General features: G+C 39.3%; 1 protein-coding gene across 5 annotated transcripts in view; it reads left to right on the top strand.

The window, feature by feature from the left end:
- The window catches only part of LOC111150415 (BCLAF1 and THRAP3 family member 3), a 57,925-nt gene extending 38,038 nt beyond the window's left edge, over positions 1 to 19,887 (top strand). For 4 of the 5 annotated variants that reach the window (XM_022507840.1, XM_022507838.1, XM_022507839.1 and 1 more), the window contains 4 exons: positions 2,721 to 2,835; positions 5,794 to 5,889; positions 9,209 to 9,364; positions 18,845 to 19,887. In XM_022507840.1, the coding sequence (XP_022363548.1) occupies positions 2,721 to 2,835; positions 5,794 to 5,889; positions 9,209 to 9,364; positions 18,845 to 18,874 (397 nt within the window). In that variant the 3' untranslated portion in view covers positions 18,875 to 19,887. Of the gene's footprint in view, positions 1 to 2,720; positions 2,836 to 5,793; positions 5,890 to 9,208; positions 9,365 to 18,844 lie in introns of those variants that run through there. The other variant, XM_022507841.1, reaches the window with a different exon arrangement.
- The last annotated feature ends 3,337 nt before the right edge of the window (positions 19,888 to 23,224 follow it).

The raw sequence follows: 23,224 nt of genomic DNA, 5'->3' as shown, positions 1-23,224 counted from the left end.
TATCATGTAAAGAGTAACTCCCCATTCCCTTTACTCTCAGCCCCTGATAACCTCTATTCTTTCTATCTCTGTGAATTTGCCTATTCTAGGTACCTCATATATATAAGTGGAATCATATATTAATTGTCCATTTGTTTCTGGCTTATTTTGCATAGAATAATGCTTTCATCCATGTTGTGTCATGTGTCAGAATTTCATTTTTTTTAAAAATTTCACTCCTTCGGGGCTCCTGGGTGGCTCAGTGGGTTAAGCCTCTGCCTTCAGCTCAGGTCATGATCCCGGGGTCCTGGGATCGAGCCCCACATCAGGCTCTCTGCTCAGCGGGGAGCCTGCTTCCACCTCCTCTCTCTGCCTGCCTCTCTGCCTACTTGTGATCTCTGTCTGTCAAATAAAAAAAAAATTTCACTCCTTCATAAGGCTGAATAATATTCCATTGTATATACTACATTTATCTATTTTTCTGTTGATGGACATTTACTTTGTTTCCATCTTCTGGCTACTGTAAATAATGCTGTCAGGGACATTGATGGCATCATCTTTTTGATCATAGCTATCTTAGTAGGTATAAAATGTTATTGCATTGTGGTTTTGATTTGCATATCTCTAATGGCTAATGATGTTGGCATCTTTTCATGTCCCTTTTGTGTGTCTTCTTTGGAGAAATACCTTTCTAAATCCTTTGCCCATGTTTTAAATTGGATTATTTTATTTTTATTATTGAGATGTAAGTTCTTTATATATTCTGGACATTACTCCATTATCCAGATAAATGCTTTGCAAAGAGGATTTTTAAAAGTCCATTGTTTTACTTAAAAAGTTGTAGTATATTCTAATGGCAAACATTTAGAAGTATATAATAAGGTATAAAATAAGAATATAAGGCATTCTTAATTTCATGAGTCAGAGATGGCCACTGTTAATACATTTCCTGTCATTTATTTTTTCTGGGCACACATGTAGTATATCTTAGATAATTAAAATTATCCTTGGGGCACCTGGCTGGCATGTGACTCTTGGTCTCATGGTTGTGAGTTCGGGCCCCGCATTGGGTGTAGAGATTACTTAAAAATAAAAAATCTTGGGCGCCTGGGTGACTGCGTCAGCCAAGCGGCTGCCTTCAGCCCAAGTCATGATCCTGGAGTCCCAGGATCCAGTCCTGCATCAGGCTCCCTGCTCAGAGGGGAGTCTGCTTCTCCCTCTACCCGCTCACGCCGCTCTCATGCTCTCTCTCACTCTCTCTCAAGCAAATAAATAAAATCTTTTAAAAAAAGAAAAATAAAAAAAAATTTTTTTTAAGTAGGCTCCACACACAATGTGGGGCTCAAACCATGACCCCGAGATCAAGAGTCAATTGCTCTTACCAGTTGAGCCAGCCAGGCACCCTCACGAAAATTTTTTTTAAATTATCCTCCAAATAGAGCTTTGCACCCTATTCTTTTGACTTACTATCATATCATGAGCATTTTGCCAGAACATGAGAGTTTTTAACATTTCATAATACTCTGATTAGTATTCCATGTCAGGTTTGGGGGGTCAAAACTGGGGCCACAAAATGAACCACCCACAGGGCCTCCTGTGGGGATCACAGCTTGCTGGCTAAGACAGGCAGGTGCACCAGCATTTATGAACGTGCGTGGTATGCGTGAAGGCTTTCGAATGCTTCGTGTGCACGTAGCAGGGATATCTAGTCCACCTCCGAGGACCCTGGAACAGTGCAGTTGGAACTAAATCTTGAAATTGATCTACGTGGAAGGAAATTATAATAGAAGGGATTGCTCACGTGAACTGGAGGAGGCAGGAGAGATTGTGTGTGTCGGGAACTGCGAAGGGCTAAATGTTTCCAATGCCCAGTGTGCGTATGGGGGAGGTGGGAACAGAGCGACCAGTGACACAGCAAGGGCCAGAGCGGGAAGGGCCTTGAAGGTCATGATGAGGAGTGTGGATTTTACCCTGATGTCAGTGGGGGACCCATGGAAGGGATTGAGGCAGAGCGGAGGCGGCGAGCAGTTTGTTCACCACAGAGCAGGAAGGGTCAGAGGAACGTTGTGGGGAGATGTGGGGTGTGACAGGGAGAGGACTGCCCCAGGGCTGTGAAAATGAGGCCCCTCTTCCTTGGAAGAGAAGCCCAAGAAAGGACCTTCCCTCCCAGGTCCGGCTGCCTGAGAAGAGGACTTGGTGGCCTCTGGACATTGTGACGACAGGAGAGGGGACCTATCCTTTGCTCCCATGGCCCAGCAATGAGAGAGGCCTCAGCTCTACCAGTGAGGGAGCCTGAGCCATTCTTTGGTGCTTTCATTAAAAAGAGTCTGTCAGCAAGGTGGGTGGCCCAGTGCTGCCAAAGTCTCAAGAGCAGTGACGATCTTCCCTCAGAAAACACGCATTCCACGGCTGGTTTCAGGGGTTACAGCCCCCAGGAAACCTGTCCTTGGACCCCAGATCGAGAACCCTGGTCCAAACCTTGTTTCCCCCTATTGCTGATTTTCAACTTAGCTAAAAAATGTTTGTTGAAAAAACGAAGGTTTTAGCCCTGGTAACTGTCATTTCGTCTGTAATTTTAGTAGTGATAGATCTTTGAGGTTTGTTGTTTGTTTGTTTGTTTGTTTTCACTGTTGTGCTGCTTTAATTGTCTCTGAAGGGGGCAATTTGATTTCTCTTTTTCACTTGTTGGGTAAAGGTAGACTAATAAAATATTCTTAACTTTGTCTCTTTCATTTTATTAGGAATGATCAGCCCTCCAGTTTTTCGAGGTTGAAGAGTACTCATGCTGACGAATTCCAAAAACCTACGGATTTTTTAAAGTCAAATTTTAGAAAATTTATTCAGAAACCTCACTTGGTAAGATTGCAGTTTTAAATTTTTCATTTTTGTATACTCCATTCTCCTCACATGTATCTATATGTATAGAGATCACCAGTATTTTTCTAACTCTTCATTAAGTACATGTTAGGGTTCTGTTGCTCAGTGTTAATAATCTGTTGAGTCTTACCCGTATGACAGAGGAGATCATTATCTCTGATTTAGTAGGATTTTATTTATTTATTATAGTACTAGCTTTCTTAAGATTTTTTTCCTTTAGATTTTTTGAGAACTTCTTTATTAAGATATGATTTACATACCATAAAATTTTCACCCATTTTAGGTATACAATTTAGTGATATTTTATAAATCTGCGAAGATATGTAACCATCACCATAATCCAGTTTTATAACCTTTTATGACCCCCCGGTAATAGCCCTCATGATTATTTGGTTATTCCCCGTGCCCACCCCTCGCTAACCACTAATCTACTTTCTCTCTCTAAAGATCTGCCCTTTCATAAGAGTTCAGAATATGGCAGCTGGTTTTCAAAGTAAGAGCAAACAAGTGACAGCTAGAGAGTTGGAAGCCAGAGTCCGCTTGTAATCTAATCTTGGAAGTGATGTTCTATCACTTCTGTCATATGCTCTTTGTAAGAAGCAAGTCACTAGGTCTAGCTCACACTCAAGGGAAAGGGGATGACATAGGGGCCTGGATACTAGAGTGGGGGGGCTCACTGGGAGCCTGGTCAGAAGCTGTCTGGTACAGTCCTCCCGCCGAGCCCCGGAATTCACCTCCCTTCACTTGCAAAATATGCCGTTCCCTACCATGGTGCCCCAGAGTCTCATCTCATTACATGTATTCTTGTGCACTTACTCCAATTTACAGACTTAGTATCACTTCAAGATGAAAAAAGTTAAAAAAAAAAGATGACTGCTATGTAAAGGGTTTTATATGACTTTTTTTTTTTTTAAAAAACTGCGGGGAGAGAGAAAGGTGTGGAAGAGGAAGATTTGTGAGAAGCACAGCAAATGGAATAGCAAATGGAATGGATAGAAGGTCGTAAGACTTGATTTTGGAAAAAAGAAACTTCAGAATGCGCCCCATCTTCTCTGTTCCCATTAAAGGGTTCTGGTTCTTTGCAGTTATAGTCTTAATGCTCTGACTTTCGATACTTCCCTAGTCATGGCAGGAGCGTCCAATCGGATCAGTTATCTGAGTCAGCAAAACCTGCCTCCTGCAGTGTTGAGAATTTGTTTTCTTCTTAGGCAGTGGGAACTCTTTAACAATGGTTTGGTTCTTTCCTGGATGCCTGAAAAAATACTAGATGTATAGTCCATTTTCCAAAAGGTCACACATTGTGTTATACAGGAGTATTTTTTTAATACTTCTCACATTCATGAATTAAACTAGCTTCTCACAAACTAGCACAGGTTACGTGAAGGAGGATATATGTATGTTCCTGCAGCTAAGCTACATGCTACATGTTTTGTGTTTTCAATCCTATACATTTATTTATTATTTTTTTAAGATTTTATTTGTTTATTTGACAGAGAGAGAGAGAGGTCATAAGTAGGCAGAGAGGCAGGCAGAGGGGGAGGGGGAAGCAGGCTCCGGCTGAGCAGAGAGCCTGATTCGGGGCTCGATCCCAGGACCCTGAGATCGTGACCTGAGCCGAAGGCAGAGGCTTAACCCACTGAGCCACCCAGGCGCCCCCAATCCTATACATTTAAAATGTGTTTTTTTTTTAACTTTTTATTGAAGTGTAGTTGACACTGCGTTATAGTAATTTCAGGTGTACAACACGATGATTCAAACAATCTTTGTGTTATGCTATGTTCAGCATAAGTGTAGCTACTGTCTGTCACTGCACAGCGTTGTTACAGTAGCACTTACAATATCCCCATGCAGTACCTTTCCCCTCTGTGACTTTTTCATTCTATGAGTTACTCATCTCATAACTGGAAGCCTAGATCTCCCACACCCTTTCACCCATTTTACCCAACTCCTCACCCCCTCTCCTCCAGCAACTATCAGTTTGTTTTCTGTCTCTTTGGGTCTTTTTCTGCTTTTTGTTTGTTTATTCATTTTCTTTTGGTTTTCATATTCCACATACAAGTGAAATCATATGGTATTTGTCTTTCTCTGATTGATTTCATTTAGTGTAATACCCTCTAGGTCTATTCATGTTGTCGCAAATGGCAAGATCTCATTCTTTTTTTTTTTTTTAAAGATTTTATTTATTTATTTGACAGACAGAGATCACAAGTACGCAGAGAGGCAGGCATAGAGAGAGGGGGAAGCGGGCTCCCTACAGAGCAGAGTGCCCGATGCGGGGCTCGATCCCAGGACCCTGGGATCACGACCCGAGCCGAAGGCAGAGGATTTAACCACTGAGCCACCCAGGCGCCCCAAGATCTCATTCTTTTTTATGACCAAGTAATAGTCCATTGTGTATATACCATATTTCTTTATCCATTCATCTATCAATAGACACTTAGGAGGCTTCCGTATCTTGCCTATTTTAAATAATAGTGTAATAAACTGGGGTGCATATATCTTTTTGAATTACTGTTTTCATTTTCTTTAGGTAGATACCCAGTATTGGAATTACTAGGTTTTATGGTTTTTCTATTTTTAATTTTTGGGGGACCCTCCTTATTGTTTCCCAGCGGCTGTACCAGTTTACATTCCCACTAACAGTGCCTGAGGGTTCCTTTTTCTCCACATCCTTGCCAACACTTATTTCTTGTGTTTTTGATTCTAGCCATTCTGACAGGTGTGAGATGGTATCTTGTTTTAGTGTTAATTTGCATGTCCCTGATAATTAATGGTGTGGAGCATCTTTTCATGTGTCTGTTGGCCATCTGGATGTCTTCTTTAGAAAAATGTCCATTCACGTCCTCTGCCCAAAACTGGTATTTTTTAAATGATAAAATGAACTTTTAAAAATAAAATTTAAATATATTAATCTATACTAATATTTTTTTCATGCAGAATTATACTATGCAGAGAAAAGACATCATTACTCAGAAACCCTTTGGAGTTGAGGGAAGACGTCAAAACACAGCAGGCTTTAGAAGACCTTTTAAGGTATTGAGTGTTACTTTCCATTTAATTCTAGCTTTGTGTTTATGCTTTGAGCATCTTCTAAGTGTTAGTAAACTAAAAGCTGCTTTTGTGATATTTCAAATAGTAGCTATAAACTAATATTTCTGGACATAAATTTGTAGTTAACTATAATCAGTTTAATGATAGCCCCTTTCCTCAGGACTTGAGTTTCAGGTATTTTTTTAACCATTGGAACCCTTTTTCAAAGATTACATGGAAAACACAAATATATAAAATCGATGCAGATGGGCTGGCTCTTGATGAAGAGGCAGACAAGGTTCTAGACCTTCCATTTAAGCCTGCCCCTTTACCTCTAAGAAGTAAATGCATGGCTTTGTAACTTCCAGAGTTCACAGAAAATCCTGCCTGTAGGCATACAACCCTCAGAGGACTTTTGCATCATCTGAAAAAAATTCTGGTCCAGTAGCTTTGTTAAAGCCTGTTTCATTGCATTCCAATTGTTTGTGTAGCTATGTCTGATATAAGTGATTAATTATTCAGAACACCTCATCCCACAGACATACGAATAAGAATTATAACATAAAGTACTGTATTTCTTTCCTTGTTCTCAGAAGTTGACATACTTTTGGGGGAACCTGGGTGTCTCAGTCCGTTAAGCATCTGACTTTGACTAAGAGCATGATCTCAGGGTCCTGGGATCGAGCCCTGTATTGGGCTCTGTGTTCAGCAGGGAGTCTGCTTCTCCCTCTTCCTCTGCCCCTACTCCCAACTTGTGCTCTCTTTCTCTCTCTCTCTCTCTTTCTCAAATAATAAAATCTTAAAAAAAAAGAAATTGACATACTTTTAAAATCCATTTTGATAGAATTCCCTGCTTATGATTGGTATTTTATTAATATATTTTTAAAAGATATTATTTATGGGGCGCCTGGGTGGCTCAGTGGGTTAAAGCCTCTGCCTTTGGCTCAGGTCATGATCCCAGGGTCCTGGGATCGAGCCCCGCATCAGGCTCTCTGTTCAGCTGGGAGCTTGCTTCCTCCTCTCTCTCTGCCTGCCTCTCTGCGTACTTGTGATCTCTGTCTGTCAAATAAATAAATAAAATCTTTAAAAAAAAAGATTTTATTTATTTGAACAAGAAAGAGAGCATGAGAGGGGATAGGGACAGAGGGAGAGGAAGAAGCAGACTTCCTGCTGAGCAGGGAGCCCAAAGCAGGGCTCAGTCCCAGAACCGTGGGATCACAACCTGAGCCACAGACAGACACTTAACTGACTGAGCCAGCCAGGTACCCAACTTTATTAATATTTTTAACTCTACAGAACCTCTTTCCCCATCCCTCCAAAAGAAAGGAAAATAATCTAGGCTTTTTTTGTGAGCAGCCTGGATAGAGTAGTTAGCCCATTAGGAGAAAATTAATAGGAGCATAAAGGTAGTATAAACTGGCCCCAAACCATAGACTAAGAGGTAGTTGAGTGGTCTTCCATTAATACCTGGCTCATTGAGAGCATAATTCCTAGATATCGGAAGATTTTTTCCATTTGTAATAACACAATTTGAAGGCATTGTGCAGATAACCTTTTTAGCCAGTGTTTCATATACCTAAAAACAGGTGTGACATTAGATTTTCAAAAATAGCAGTGGCCATAGAATATAAACCTGTTTTATACTATCTTTTAATCTTGCATCCTGAGCCACAAAATCAACTGAAAATGTGACGTCTGTGTAACTGAGAGGCAGTGTAGCTGGGCTTTCTGGTGTGAGTGCTTCCTATTGGTCAGATACAGCTTGTAGTATTTTTCTAAGATCCTTACAAGTCCTATTTCCTATTACCCGTTCTTCTTAAGGAAAATATCTTTAATATCAATTAGTTTTAAATGTTTTTAAAATATATGCAATAATCTTTTCTTTTGACCAATCATTTAAAGCTGTGTAATATTATATGATTGTTTAGAAATTCATAATTCTTCAGAGTAAAATTGGAAGGAGAAATAATCCTTTCTAAGAAAAGGAGCTATTTTATTAAAATTTGCTTTTTAATGGACTAATTCAAAGCAAGATAGTAGTCAGTTTATTAGAAATGTAAAAATGAACAGTGTAAATTTCAAGATCAGCTCTGATATGTCAAATTTGCACAGGTAGTTTTAATGAAACTTTGGTGTCTTACTCTAATTATATCTTATCCGAATTTTTTGTAGCCTTAAGAAAATAACTGGAAAATAGGCCTGGCATAAATGCTTTTTTAAATAAAGTAATGTGCTTCATTATGTATGACATACCCATTTGTTAAATAATTCTGGAAAGAGGGATGTGCTTGGTTTTTTATAATTACTCCATTATAATATACCATTTGTACGTTTCCCATATGGCAATCAAACAAATATTCATTGTCCTCTTATGTCTGTTATAATAATAGGTAATATGCGGGCCAAGAAATGGTCTTTTTCAGTGTAAACTCTTATCTTGAAAATATTTGCTATACTGGTATTTTTGTGGTAAATAAAGATTGGCTTGAAGATACTGACAGGAATGAAGAGAGTTTTTGATTCTTAAATAGATGTTGATACTTAATGTTTTCCCCCCATTTGGGATTTGATATATTTCATTTTGAATCGAAAAGATAATTTTAGCTCATTAGGTAAGGTTTTTGAAAGTTACGTGTTTTCACATGACAAATTTAAAGAATTACAAGTTTTTTAACTTAGTTTTTAAAATTGCTTTTATGTAGGGGCACCTGGGTGGCTCAGTTGGTTAAGCATCTAATTTTGGCTTAGGCATGATCTCAGGGTCCAGGGATCGAGCCCCCTGTCATGGAACTCTGTGCTCAGCCAGGAGTGTACTTGTGTTTCTCCCTCTTTCTCTGCCCCTCCCTCCACTCATGCTCTCTCTCTCTCTCTCTCAAATAAGTAAATAAAATCTTTTTAAAAATTGCTTTTATGGGGCACCTGGGTGGCTCAGTGGGTTAAGCCGCTGCCTTCGGCTCAGGTCATGATCTCGGGGTCCTGGGATCGAGTCCCGCATCGGGCTCTCTGCTCAGCAGGGAGCCTGCTTCCCTCTCTCTCTCTCTCTGCCTGCCTCTCTGCCTATTTGTGATCTATCTCTGTCAAATAAATAAATAAAATCTTTAAAAAAAATTGCTTTTATGTAAATTTAAAAAATCATCATCTAAAATAAACTACAAGCCTACTTTGAAGAAAACAAACTTTATAACCATCATTAACCTCTTCCCTTTTAATACATGTAGTGCCTAGAATCACGGGTGGTTCCAAGCAGCAGACATTTTCCCATTTCTTATACTAATAGATTTGGAAGCTGTAGTTTTTGCACTTACTGTTTTTTTCTTTACAGACCAACTTCAGAGGTGGCCGATCCCAGCCCCACTACAAATCAGGCCTAGTGCAGAAGAGCTTATACATTCAGGCTAAATATCAGCGGTTACGATTTGCCGGTCCGAGGGGATTTATCACTAATAAATTCAGAGAAAAGTTACTGAGGAAAAAAAAGGTTAGTTGCATTATGGTCATTTAAAAGTACAGAGTGACTTTCGAGCTCCTAAATTATTTCTATTTAATGGATGAAGTTTTTTTTTTTAATTAATTTTGACTTAAGTTACAACCTAGATCCCACAGATGTTCTTACTGCATGATAGTTGAAGACAAAGTTCAAGGAGTGATGGTAATAGAGTTGTGAGACTGTTAATGTTAAAATGCTTTTTGCTGTTGTGCCTCAAATACCATGAATATGTCAGCTGTTTGAACCTTTTACTTTGGAATGTCTGTTGTATGATTAATCTTTGAAATGGAAATTCAGGTACAGACTTTTAACTGGTATATTTTAGCCTTATACAATGTGAATCATCTAAGTACCAAAAAATATTGAACTGACTGTATAAAAAAGGGCACACAATTACAAAATACACTAACTTTTCTTTCCCGCATTCATGTTGTTTTTTATTGTGATAAAATACATATAACGTAAAATTTGCCATTTTAACTATTTTTAAGTATACAGTTCAGTGGTAGTAATTACATTCATAATGCTTTGCAACCATTGCCACATGTGCTAATTCTTAATGTTAATAAAAAGTTTCTTGATAATTTGAATTTTGTTCTCTTTTAGTTGTGGGTTGATTTTATTTAAATGTCATGTTGGTATTTGAAAATGCAGCATAAGTATGACATAAAATTACATTCTATATATTTTAAATGAGAACAGTAACATTACATCAGTTAATTGAGGCATGTTTGCCAATTTTCTGACTCATTTTTGTTTGTTTGGGGCTATATTTTCTCTGAGAAATGTGTGTATATCCATTGTTACTGTTAAATAGTCCAACTGTGTTTTATAAATTTTCTAACTTTAACTGTTTCCTTAAATATTCATACTTGTGAAACCTTTACACTGAGCTTGCTTAGTGATTTTAGTTAAACTTATTTTTCAAAAGATGTACTAGTAGAATGGAATTGACAACCATTTTTTTAAAGTCTAGAGTTAACTATCTTCTGTAATTTCTCTCTCTTTTTTAAGTTTAGCGTTAACTGTATCTTCTGTAATTTCTCTCACCCCCCAATTTTAACTGAATACTTTTGGCAAAGTTTCTAATCTCACCATGCTTGTTACTCTTGACGTTATTGATGTTAGGAATGCCATCCCTTCTTTAAAAATTGAATGTAATTGGACACATTTTCCCCTCTTGTACCACTTCCCTACTGTCAGATTGAGTTGCTGCGTTTCTTCCTGTCTCGTGTGGCAAGTTTATCTGCAGCAGACCTTCTAGGTATTTGTCCCCAGTCACAGCTGGCAGCCTGGCTGTTCACAGGGAAGCGAGTCACTGATTTCCACTCAAGGAGGAAGGCTGAGGCAAGCCTTATTCTCAGTTGCAAGGTTGGGTTTCAGGTACTTGTGTTTCTCTTCCGTTTGCTCTGTGTTCTCTTCTTTTGACTCTATTTTTCCTCCAGTTTTTAGATGACTGGGGGTTCCTGAGTGCTTGACTGTCTGCTTCAGCCTGCAGTTTCTGTATGCTTATTGAACTTGTGCCATTTAGTCTTTCTTTTTTTAGCCTCACTGTGTCCATTTCTTACTGAGCACCCAGTCCTTCCAGACCACAGTGACCACCAGCTTCACTTAACGGCAAATAGAAACCAGACATCAGGCCTTCATCTTAGGACATAAAAAGTGTGTCCCGGAAGGGCACCTGGGTGGCTCAGTTGGTTAAGTGTCCATCTCTTGATTTTGGCTCGAGTCATGATCTCAGGGTCCTGAGATGAAGGCCCCCATTGGGCTCTGCACCGTACAGAGTCTGCTTGGGATTCTCTGTCCCTCTGTCCCTCCCCCCATTCGCACATGCTATCTGTCTTCCTCTCTCTCTTTGTAATGAATAAAAATCTTCAAAAAAAAAAAAAAAAAGAAGTGTGTCCTAGAGGGGGCCACAAGCCGCTATGAGGCTCCAGTCTTTAGGGCCTTGGCTTTTGTATCATCCAAGATGTATCAGTTACATCCAAAATGTAGCATTAAGGTCCAGTGCAGCTCATAGCCTGCCTCCTTTTGCCTTTTGCTGCCATCTGAGTGCTTTAGAAGTAGTCCCAACACACTGCACATTTTAACAGTCAGTGTCTACTACTCTTTTTCTTAGGCCTACCCCTCTGGGTGCTACTTCATATGTCTTTGTTGTGTAGCTACGTTGACATGGGCTTTTCCGTTCTGGCTACTGTCAGTGCCTATAAGCAAGGCGTAAATAGGCTTTTTATAGGTTTGTGTTTGAACAAGGCCCAGCTCTACCAGTATGGTGTGAAATTAGGTACACGCGCTACTTCTAGCACCCTACGTGATGGCTGAGTTCCACATACTCCAACCTTTAGGGAAAGGAATGAGGCATTGGGCATCGCAGGTCTCTGTTTCTGCCAAGGTCTGCAGTAGGGTACTTAAGGCTTACCTGGCCTTTGGGCTGTCCCAGTGGTTCCGTGCGCTCTGAAACCCCGTTCCATGTGTATAAACTGATGACTTAGACCCGTTCATTTCACCTCCACCTTTATGCCCTGAAGAAAAGAGATGAAGGCTTGGAGTCTTCAGTTTTTTCCAGTCTTGCTTGCATCCCCTTCCCCTTAGATTAGGGACACTTGTGCTCAAATAGAGTTACTGAGTGTGAAGTGCCATTTGTATCACTTTTCATCTCAAGCTTCTGTATTGGAGAGAACTTTGAAGGACTGTCCCGGAGAGAAGCTATAGTCTGGGCAGTATCTGTGCACTGGTCTGGCTTTTTGCCCTAATAGGGAGTTCATTCTTTTAGTTGTTATTAGATCACCACCTAGATTAATTAAAGATTCATGACCAATGAATTCATCTAGGAGCTGCTTGAGCCTGAGATTAGATATGAACGTACACATTCGTACATGCCTCGTAGTCCACCAGGAAGGCTTAGATTGATCTCGTCTGGACTGCTCACTACCCAGCCCTGGTGAAATGCCTGGGATGATCCTTCATGGCGTGAAAGTCTTGTGATGCCCAAATGTAGTTGGATCTGGTTACTGTGCCATCAGACATGGGCTTCTGCCCTCCAACGGCGAACAGTCTTGCAGGGGAAGGAGATTGATCCTAGACGCGCTCCTGGTATGTCTTCCTGTCCTGCTTAACAAGAGCAGTTGTGGCTCCCCAGCTGCCAACAAAGGAGCAGGATTCCCAAGCAGTATTAAGAAGTATGGAAGTGAAATTCTTCCTCCTGATTTATCCGCACTTGTCATTATTAATCCCATTCTGGCACCCAGATTCCCTTTTACTGTGTCACTTTTCTCTTGAATTCTGTGCTTGGGCTAGAAGATGAGGGGGGTGGGAGGCATGTCTGTTACCACCTGGAATAAAGCTGGTCTTTTATTCGCAGTCATTCACAAGTGACCCCCTTAAATATCCTCCACTCATCACAAAGTTTTCAGAAACTCTTGAGGGTCAGAATATGTACCAGAGTAGGACAAAGAATGCAGTAAAAATTCATGAAACCACCTCTGAGAACACCGCTTCTGAGAAGGTACTAGCAGTTGTGTGTTCAGTCAGGGAGACCTGGCATTCCTGAGCATCACAGCTGCACTAGCGGTCCTCAGGGGGCCTGCCAGCAAGGTGCGTACCGGAGCGCTGGCCATGGATGCGAAGGAGAGAAAGGAGAACGTGTAAAGACCCTGCAAGAGGGAAGTTAAAGACTGGTATCTGTGGTGCTTGGGCTTGAAAAATCCCTCAGAAGTTGTGGAATGCAAAGATAGGCTGGGAGCCAAGATCAGGGGACTCAGCAAGACTCTGTCACGCACCTGCTTTGTCCCTGGAGGGCATCCTCACCTTCAGACATTTCTGACTTCAGGAGCCTCCAGTTTTCCTGTCTACGTCTCTGACTTCTTTGTTTTATTTGGTGCTTTCTCTTTGTCCATACATCCTTTAAAAAATACAGGCATTCCCTCGCATTCTTTCTTCTGTTTATTCTTTCTACTTGCTTTAATTGCCCGCACCTCTTCCCAAGGTCCTAGCTGTTGCCTCTGGTGATGTCTTTAGCCCTGACCATTCTCCAGAGCTACAGATTTCCAGCTGCCTCCAAGACACCCTCACATGGCTGTCCTGAAGGCACCTCACGTTCAGCATGTTCAAAATCAGACTTTCACCGACACACACTGTAGCATGGGTGACCCTTAAAAACATGATGCTAAGTGACAGAAGTCGGTCACAGAGACCACCTATTGTAGGAGTCCATCTATATGAGACACTCAGAATAAATGAAGCCATAGAGATAGGAAGTAGATTAGCAGCAGCCAGGGACCGGGGAATTAGGAGAAAATAGGGGCATGCGTGTGCCTTCTAACAGGTATAAGGATTCTTTGTGGCTGAGAAAATACTCTGAAACCAGTTGTGGTGACTGATGGTTGCACACCTCTGTGAAGATACTAAAAAACTGTTGAATTCTATGCTTTAAATGGCTAAGCTTTAAATGGTGTGTGAATTCGATCTCAGTAACACTGTTAAAAATAAAATCAAACTCGCTTTCCTCCCCAGACCACTGGTTTTTCCTTGCAGCCAGCCAGCCAGTCTGGAAACTTCTGGTAATCCTCCTGGTTCTCCTTCCTACATCAGCCAGTGCAAGTCCTCTGTCCCTCATGACTTCATTCATCTCATTCATTTTCATGGCTGCATATTATTTCCATTCTGTGCTTACATACCCTGAAATTTTGAAAAATTATTTACCTCCTTGCATACTTTTAGGTCAGTTTCTAATAGTATTTTTTTTGTCATAAGTTTAAATTGTTATAAGGGGTATATATAATTTCTGGCATATAAATACTGAGAGGCTTAACTAAAACTGTTACATCATTCTTTGGAAGCTCTTCAGTGGAACCTCACACCACCAAAATTGATGACTTAACATCATTCACTTTCTAAAATATGCAAACAACCTCTTTTATTGTAAGAAATTTTGTATCATTCCCTTTTTGGCCTTCAATTTGGATTTCATTCTGTTTCCCCCATAGACTTTGATCTTGGGAAGTTTTTATTGATCACCAAATCAAAGTTGACATATAATGTTAATAGATTTCTGTGACTCTTAGGCTTTAAATATTTCCTCTGCATTCAGGTAGCCTTATAGTTGATCAGAGTACCATAAATATGTTACAGGTTTTGTTAAGTATTGATTAGACAAAAGGTGTATTGGAAATGCAAATCTCTTTTCAGATAGTTCATGTATTCGCATAGAAATGTTACTTATTGCTAGTAGAATAATGTAGTGTTCTAAGTATCCATTCTAATTCTATTTTTTTTCTTTTTATAGATGTAAGTCCTGAGAAACTTTGCCTATATGATTAAGTAGATGAGAATGAAAGGACTTTTCTTGTAGCAATGCCACTTGGTTCTTTGGACTCACTGAATTATAGGCCAAAAAAACACTTAGTGATCTGTCATTGAAAACTGTTTTGAATGTTCTTTTACTGACAGCTCGACTTTGTCCTTCTTCAATTTTATTAAACAGAAGCAAAGAATCAGAAGCCATGCGGCTTGCGGAAGTGCTGCTTACTACCGGCTGCTAGGGCAAGTTCGTTTTCTTGACATCATTGCCAGTATTTCCAATTGCCCTGTTTTGGGGGATCCCCAGGTAATGCAGAGTAGTAAAATTGAGGATAAGAAGATGTATCTTTCTCATATAGAGTAGGAGGTGAGGGACCAGCCCTAATCAGTTGTGCAGACAGGTTAATTTTGGAAAGTGAACACTGGGAATTTGAAGATCTAGATATTACTTCTTTCCAAACTATCTGTCCCCATATGCTCCTTGGAAAGTCTTCACGTGTCCCTAATGGTAGGCATACCCCAGTTTGATAATTGCTGACATGCTTAACCAAGCCTCTGCTGATGACTTTGGGATAGCTTCCAGGTTTTCTTTATTTTCGGTAACACCACTGGGCACACTGACATTTTGGTACCTTGCCACAGTCTGCCTTTTACTCGTTTCCCCTCTGACCAGAAGTACCTGAAAGGGCCTGTTTACCTACACGCTAGCCAGTTCTCCACGTTATCAGTCTTTGTTATCCATTGTCAATCTAATAGAAGAAAACAGTTCTCATTTACCTTTCTTTGGTTATTAATGATGCAAGCATTGTTTTATGGGTCTATTGGCCGATTGCATACCTTCCCCCAATTTCCTTATTTCTGTGCTTTGCCAGCATTTCTGTTGAGGGATAGTACTTTTTCTTATTTATTTGTAAGCACTCTTGATTTATTGAGGGTATTAACCTGTCACACATTTTGCTGGTATCTATTTTATGTTTTTCAGTTGTTTATGGTGGCTTTTACATCACAAAACTTATAAATGTTCATGAGTTTATCTGAGTTGGTTCGATAGGGCTTCTAGATTTCTTATCATATTTATCCTTACAAGAATTCCTTATGGTATTTCCTTTAAGTGGTTTTATGGTTAATTTTTTAAACATATACATATTTATTCCCTTTAGAATTCATTTTTATGAAATAACATGAGCTTAGAATCTAATTTTTTCCCAATGAATCATCAGTTTTTAAACACCATTAGTTGAATAATTTGTCCTTTCCCCCACTGATTGAAAATGCTACCTTTAGCGTATGCTCCATTCTTACATATTCCTCATCTTGTCTTTGGAATCTTCGGAGCCTCTAACTTGTTTCCTTGTCTGCTGTGATTTACTTATTCTGTCCATTTGCTACTAGCACAGTTATTGTCCCAGAACACAGATTGAATCATGTCACTCTTAGGCAAACCCCTTCCAAGGATTCTATTGCCTACAAGAGAAGAGACCAGACTTTATCGCCAGCTCAAGTCCTAATAAGCTGCCTTTCTAAGCACAATTCTTCATGGACCCTCTGCTTTTTGGAGCATAACAGACATTTTCATGTGCTTGTGTTTGCTCCTGGTGTTCTCTTGCCCAGAAGTAGCCTCCTGATCCTCATGGTTTTCTTATTAAACCCTTTTTTCCTTTTTTAAAACCTGTTTTCCTTTTAAGACCCATTGTGAAGCCTCACCAGGGCTGCCTCTTGTTCCATTTGGTCTCTTACTGTTGCTATTTACCTTCCTGTTTCCCCAAATAGATCATCAGCTCCTTGAGGATAGAGGGTACCTCATCAGTCTTCATATCTTCCCCTTTTTGCCTTTCATATAGCCTGTCTTCAGAAAATGCCTGTTGAGTAGAATCAAGCCTAATCATATATACATACACACGCTCTCACACGTCCATGTATAGCTCTAGAAAGTTAGTGAGTGGTAGCCATTGTGTCAGGGGTCCCCAGGTCCGGTCCCAGGTTTGGTGATTGGCTGGGAGCACTCAGGAGACTGAGCACACGGTGGCACTCACAGCTGTGATGTGTTAGAGTGGGAGCCGCACGGCACATCCGCAGAGGGAATTGGCGCACAGGCGACGCCCAGAGGACACCAGGTGCAAGTTTCCCAGAGTCCTCTCCCAGTGGAGTCTCACAGGACGTGCTTAATTCCTCCCGCAACGCACTGTGATAACACATGTGAAATGTTGCCAACCAGGAAAGTTCGTTAGAGACTCGGTGGCGGGGGTTTATCGAGGGCTGGTCACGTAGGCACCCTCGGCCAGTTACATGCCCAAATTCCGGACCCTCAGAAGGAAAGCAGGTGTTCACCATAGACCATATTGTTCGCACAGTTTAGACGTTCGTCCATGGTGCGAATCCTCCCCAAATCTAAGTTCCTGGCTATAAGCCAGGGTCCGACCTTGGAAGCAGGCCTTTGAAAGGATAGCAGTCAGGCATCCTTTGCTGTATTAACTCATCAGTACAACCATAGTTTCAAAGAGCTTAATTTGACAAATGGCAAATGTCTAAAGAGAGGAGGAAAAACCACTATGTTGGGAATGGCCAGAGAAAGTAGCTAAGTACTTTGAGTTTCACTCTCCTCTTACAGAGGAGGAGGCAAACTGAGTCATAGAGAAGCGCAGGGCATAGAAGGGACGACAGCCGAAGATCCGTATTTGGTGGTAGAGTGTTGAGAGTTGGGTAAAGATGGGAGTGTGCAACTTCTAGAAGGCCTCAAAAGCTGGGGAAAATATGGAGGATGTGATAGAGAAGTAGAACATCCTGCTAGACTGAGGAGAAAGTACTGCTGAGGAGGATTCCTTGATGAGCAGTGGGTACACAGGGTTCTGGGGAGGAGACGATATTCAGGAAGACCCACGAGGGAGCGTTTGCAGTGAACCAAGTGTCAGATTAAGAAGATTTAGACGACTGTGGTGCTCATATATCTAGTTCCAATTCTGCTTAAAGTAGGTTTTCAAATAATTGGAAGAATGGGGGATCAAGCTGAGAGATGGTGTGGGAGAAGCTATGGCAAGGGTGAATGTGATTCAGAATAATTGTACATTTGTAAAAACAAGATATTTCATTTGAAACATTTTTAAGAATTATTATAGTCAGAGTTTCCTTTTAAAGTTGTTAGTAGGCAATGGATATTTGAAGGTCAACATTTATGATTTTTATATTATATAACAAGTAAAGAAATGGGACACAATGAAGTCTACTTCTATTTAAAGGAATGATGTTGACAAAATATATATATATGTTATATATATATATATATGCGTGTATTTTGAACATTTCACTAATTAATCAAAATTGAAAGAAGAATAAGTATTTTCTGTCAGCACTGCCTTTGTTTGGAATTAAATGTTTCCATACTAATGTAAATGCCAAAAAATAAATCAACTTTTAAATTTCTTTCAGTTTTAATAATGTAAGATCCTAGTAAAAGGTAAGGATATATGTATTAATAAATATTTTTAATGTCCCAGAAAAACATACCATTTACCATTTTTGCTCTTTTCTAAGTTGCATGTTATTCTGTCCAGTTTGTGGTTGGTAATTTAATATTTTTGTATAGCATCACAGTATAGAATCCACGTTTCATTACCCTCTTTAATCACAGTTTTATTGTTGTGAACTCCTTTTCCTGTGTTTACAGAAGCTTACATCTTTTTATGTTGTAGGTAACCATCCAAAAGCAAGAATGCTTCCCCATCTCCTCAGTAGCTTTCTCTGTCAGCCAAGCTAGAAGAGTCCATATCGTTTTAAAATTAAAGATACCATATGATGACCAGTTTAAGACTATGTGTGTGTCCCACCAGGCTCTGTGCTTGAGGGGCTAAGTTTTAAGGGTCTTGATTTTTTTTTTTAATAATCCCCAGTGAAACTCACCCAAATAGCAGAATGCCTTTTCATCAACTTACTAATACCGGTGTGCTGAGTGTCATATATTTTCTTTGTCCTACTGACTTAACCGTTTGATATCTGCTTTGATGTGTTCTGTTACTTTGCGTCTTTGGGGTTCCACATACCTTTGTGGGGGTCTTGGCTGCAAGTGGTTACTACATAAATTAAAATATTTTGACAATTACAATGTGAAAAAACTCTAGCTCAGATGTTATAACTGACTCTTCTTTTGAAGTCTGTATTTCTTTTGTTTTCTCTCAATAGGAATATGCAAACATTGCCGCAGCAATCTAATCTGGAATTATTACATATGGAAACGACACTACAGGATGATACTTGGGAGCATCTCTTTTTGTCAGGAGTTAAAATTGGCACTAAAGCACTAACACTGTAACTTTCTTGATAAAATAACTTTATTTTTCTGTAGTGGAATGCTGCAACTTTTTTACACTTAATTGCTTTTAAATTACAGTATTCAATTTAAAAGTTGTATTAACTACAGTTTCTTTTGCAAAAAGTCTCAAAAGGGCATTATTTGTTGATGCATTTTTCTCTGAGCATGGTTTCATAGAGAATTTACCTGAGTTATATCCAGACATTTATATGTTGGAAGTTTTGCTTATGTAATAAAAACAAAAGTATCTGAATTGTATAGTGTCTGTACGTGAGAGAACTCGAAACAGTGGCCTTATGGTAGCAAATTTTATACCAGATTTTTCTTTTTTCTGATGACAGTTTGGCTTATAACTTGAAATTTTCTTAAGTTTCTGAATATCAAGGCCTATATAATTTATACATTTCATATTATGATACAAGAAGGCACGACAAAAGGTGCTTCACAATTTCCATCAGGTAGTTATGAGTGCACTGAATTTTTAGCAATTGGTTCATTCAGTTTTTTCCACCACTGTTTGCTCTTTCCAATTTCAAAATGCTGTTGTGGAAAATATGTAAAGATTTTGTAATTTATATTCCATCTTACTTTCCCTCAGGGCAAGCTTGTGCATATCATATTTTTAAAGGCTTTTTAAAAATCTGACAGACAAAATCTCATATTTGGAAATTGTACTTTACTACTACAGCATTATACATTTTGCAAGCACATATTATAAAGTGTTTATTTTCAGTTCAGTTGTATTGAGTACCTACTAGCGTAAGATAAAATTGGTGGGATTTTAAATGATGTTTTAGGTCCTGGTACCTTATTTCTCTATGTTTTCTTTGTTCTGCTTAATAATACATATACAATCCCAATTAAACTTTTGTGAAATGTTTATTTGTAATAAAATAAAATACTGTTGCTCCTTCTGCTTGAAGTTACTTGCCAGTTTGTGAGAACATTCTTTTAATTTCATACAAAGGCAGAACTTTTAAAATCAAAGTCTGGTAAGAACTTGATTTCTCATGACTGGATTATGAAAAAATCTCACTGCAAACATTTAACGTTTTTTTTCTTACATATCTTCGTAAGATCGGGCAGCTGTTTCCTTAGTGGGTCAGTAATAAGTGAAGCGAAGAGGACTAGCATTAAAGTTGGCTAATAAATTTAGGTAGATGGCCTGTCTTTAATGCTGTGTACCATCTCTGTAGGTCAGCTTTTCCAGCGTATTTAACATTCCACTTTGGTAAGAAAGAAGTACGTGTGTGCAGTAGTATGACAACTTTCTATTGTGTGAGGTACTCATAACATCTGCCTTAAATTTTAAAAGAATTCATTTATTCTCACATCCTGGGGGACGCTTATGAGCCTTGAGTATTTAACCATTTGGTTAACACATATTTAGTGCACAGATTCTGTGCTAAAATCACAACAGTGAATAAAAGAACAAGACACTCAGAGCCTGCCTTTATGGTCCAAACAGTCTGATAAGGAAACCAGACATTGAACTTGGAAATGTAACTTGCTACACTGCATTAATTCTCTGGCTATATTTATCATAGCACAGCAAAAAAGGCTCAGACAGTTGACTTGATATTAAAATCATTCCACAACTGACTTCCTCTTTAGGCATATATGAATATACTTTTGGCGTTGTCTAAATACGCAAAGCACGTTATTTACAAAAATACCTATTGGTAATGTGGGTGTATTCAGAAAATATTAAATGCAGAAGATTTAAAACCTAAAAAGAAAGGCTTGCTTTATAATTTAGAGTATAAAATAAGGACAGGGACTGTGTCTGTCTTGTTCACCATAGTATCCCCAACTCCCAACATCCTACCTGACACATGGTAAGAACTCATTAAATATTAGTTTAATGGATGAGTAACCAGTAGAATAAATATATTTATTACAATATAAAATAATATAATAAATACGTTTATTTATTATATTAGGAACTAAATTTATTTAGGAACTAAATAACTAATTTGCATGTGGAGGCTGAACAGAAGTTTATCTTAGCATTTTTTTCTTGACTGAGAAGAATTTGAACTCTCTAATGCATAAGATGATAGAAGAGAAGTTTTGATAAGTCACATGCCATTGCCTTCTCCCCTTCCTCCCTTGTATGGTAGGCTCTTCCCCAGCACTGGGGAGACAAAGATAATATGACAGAGTCCCTCCTCTGAGGAACCTCATAAACTGCTGGAGAAGAGATTCATAAAAACAAAAAATCCAATATTGAGTGTTAAGTCCTCTGTTGGACGTATATATACGAAGTTGAGAAGAAGAAGTTGGCATTCCTGGTTGCATATCCCCGGGTCACATTTTCTTTCTTGCTGGTGTCACAAGCCTCAGAAGGCAGTATTCTGCTGGTGGTTTTGCTGGTTTTAAAATGAGATAGTTTGGAGGAAACCGGCTAAAATGTACATGGGATCTCTCCGTATTATTTCTAATAGGTGCATGTATATCTCCATTTATCTCAACATAAATTTCAGTTTAAAAAGACACCCATAATCTTACCACAGATAAAACTACTATGTATATTTTAGAGGCCACATTTTCTTTTTTTTCAATTAGAAGAACTATTATATTTACATTATAATAAAGTATGTAGATGCATAATATGGACCACATTTTACTCAACAAATCCTACATATGTGAAGTTTGTTTTTTAAAAGATTGGAGATACTTCCAGGTGGAAGCAGGAAAAGTAGAGCTGGATCAGAAGCTCACCTTCTCCATGATCTAGCAAACTCAGTAATCTGCAGCCCCAGATTAACCAGCAGCAACCATACAAGGAAGAGGGTAGAAGATGCTAATGCAACAAAGTATGGCGTGACTTCAACCCCTCCCCTGCCTCCTAAGTAGCGCAGAGTCAATAAACAAAGTTGAGGACATCTTGGTGATGAGGGGCCCCATTATGGACAAAGAGACCAGCAGGGTGGCCAGGCCATGTAGGATAGAGTCAAGGAAGACCCTTGGGAGGATGAAGTCTTTGCTGCTGTCTCAGGACCTCTGCAGAAGGGGAAAGATTCACCAGGACAAGGCACTTCCAGGGTGGTAAAGCAGCCTGGGGAAACCAAAGCCCACAGAATAAGATAGACCTTTGCGTCCAGGGAGCCCTGGTTCTGGACACTTAATGCGAGCCCAGAAGAGAGGGGATACCAGGTTTCCCAACAGAGTTCCAGCAAAAGGAATGGTATGACCTCTGAGTCCATTAAAATACAAAACTAAGATTTTAAAACTGAGGAATACAGTTGTAGAATAGAATGTAAATGTTAAGAATCTTCACAAAGAAAAATTAGCATGCATTGATCAACTAGGACTTGGTGGGAAGGAGTGGGATAAAAAATAAAGACCAACTGCCTCATCTTGAATAGCCAGGTGTCATGTCAAGTTATAATGTCTACGATTGTATTATACAATATAGAAAAAACCTACTGACCGACCTCAAGTTTTTCAGTCTTTTTCTTGACCTTAAATGCACTGGTTCTCAAAGTGTGGTCCCCAGTCAGCGATATCAGCATCACCTGTAAAATTTTTAGAAATGAGAATTCTTGGCCCCACCCCAGACCTACTGAATCAGAAATGGGCTTGGACCCAGCAGTCCAAGGGATTGGACTCCAAGGGATTCTGCCCTCCAAGGGATTCTGTTATGTGCTCAAGTTTGAGAATCACTGGCTTAACATATAACTCCTTTGGGAGCCAGTAACCCTTACAGCAAAGAAACATTTGTCTCAAGTTCAGCAGCCCTGCAGTTTCATTTTTAAGTTTTTTTTCTATAGCATTTAAATAAAATTAAGTAAAACCTTTTAAAATAAAAAGTACAGCAATTCCCACCATGAATCCTGTCTGTACCTGTGAATAGACAGGTCTGGAAACACGCCCATCCACTGTTAACACTGGCAATTTTTTAAGTGCTTTTCTCTATTGGTCGAATACAACAAACATTGTGTTGTTTTTATAAAATAAAGTCATTCCTCTTTTTTTTAAGTGGTAAGGACATTTCATCCTATCCATAGTGTATATCTGTTACTAAAATCCATGTATACAAGTTTTACCGCCAAGGGCTGCGTACTTCATCTTAGGAGGCGTTTTACTCTCTGCCATTCCTCCTCCTACATCATAACATGTGGGTAAGCTTATTTAAGTATATGTTGTGTTGACTTTTTAATAAGAATTCTTGACTTAGGGCCACCTGGGTGGCTCAGTCGGTGGTTCTGCCTTCGGCTCAACTCACGATCTCCCTGCTTAGGGGA

Source organism: Enhydra lutris, unplaced genomic scaffold (assembly GCF_002288905.1).
Source record: "Enhydra lutris kenyoni isolate GAN:26980312 unplaced genomic scaffold, ASM228890v2 scaffoldscaffold23, whole genome shotgun sequence".
Classification (NCBI taxonomy): domain Eukaryota; kingdom Metazoa; phylum Chordata; class Mammalia; order Carnivora; family Mustelidae; genus Enhydra; species Enhydra lutris.
Note: the sequence above shows the minus strand (reverse complement) of the source record. Positions and strands in the feature narration are given on the sequence as shown.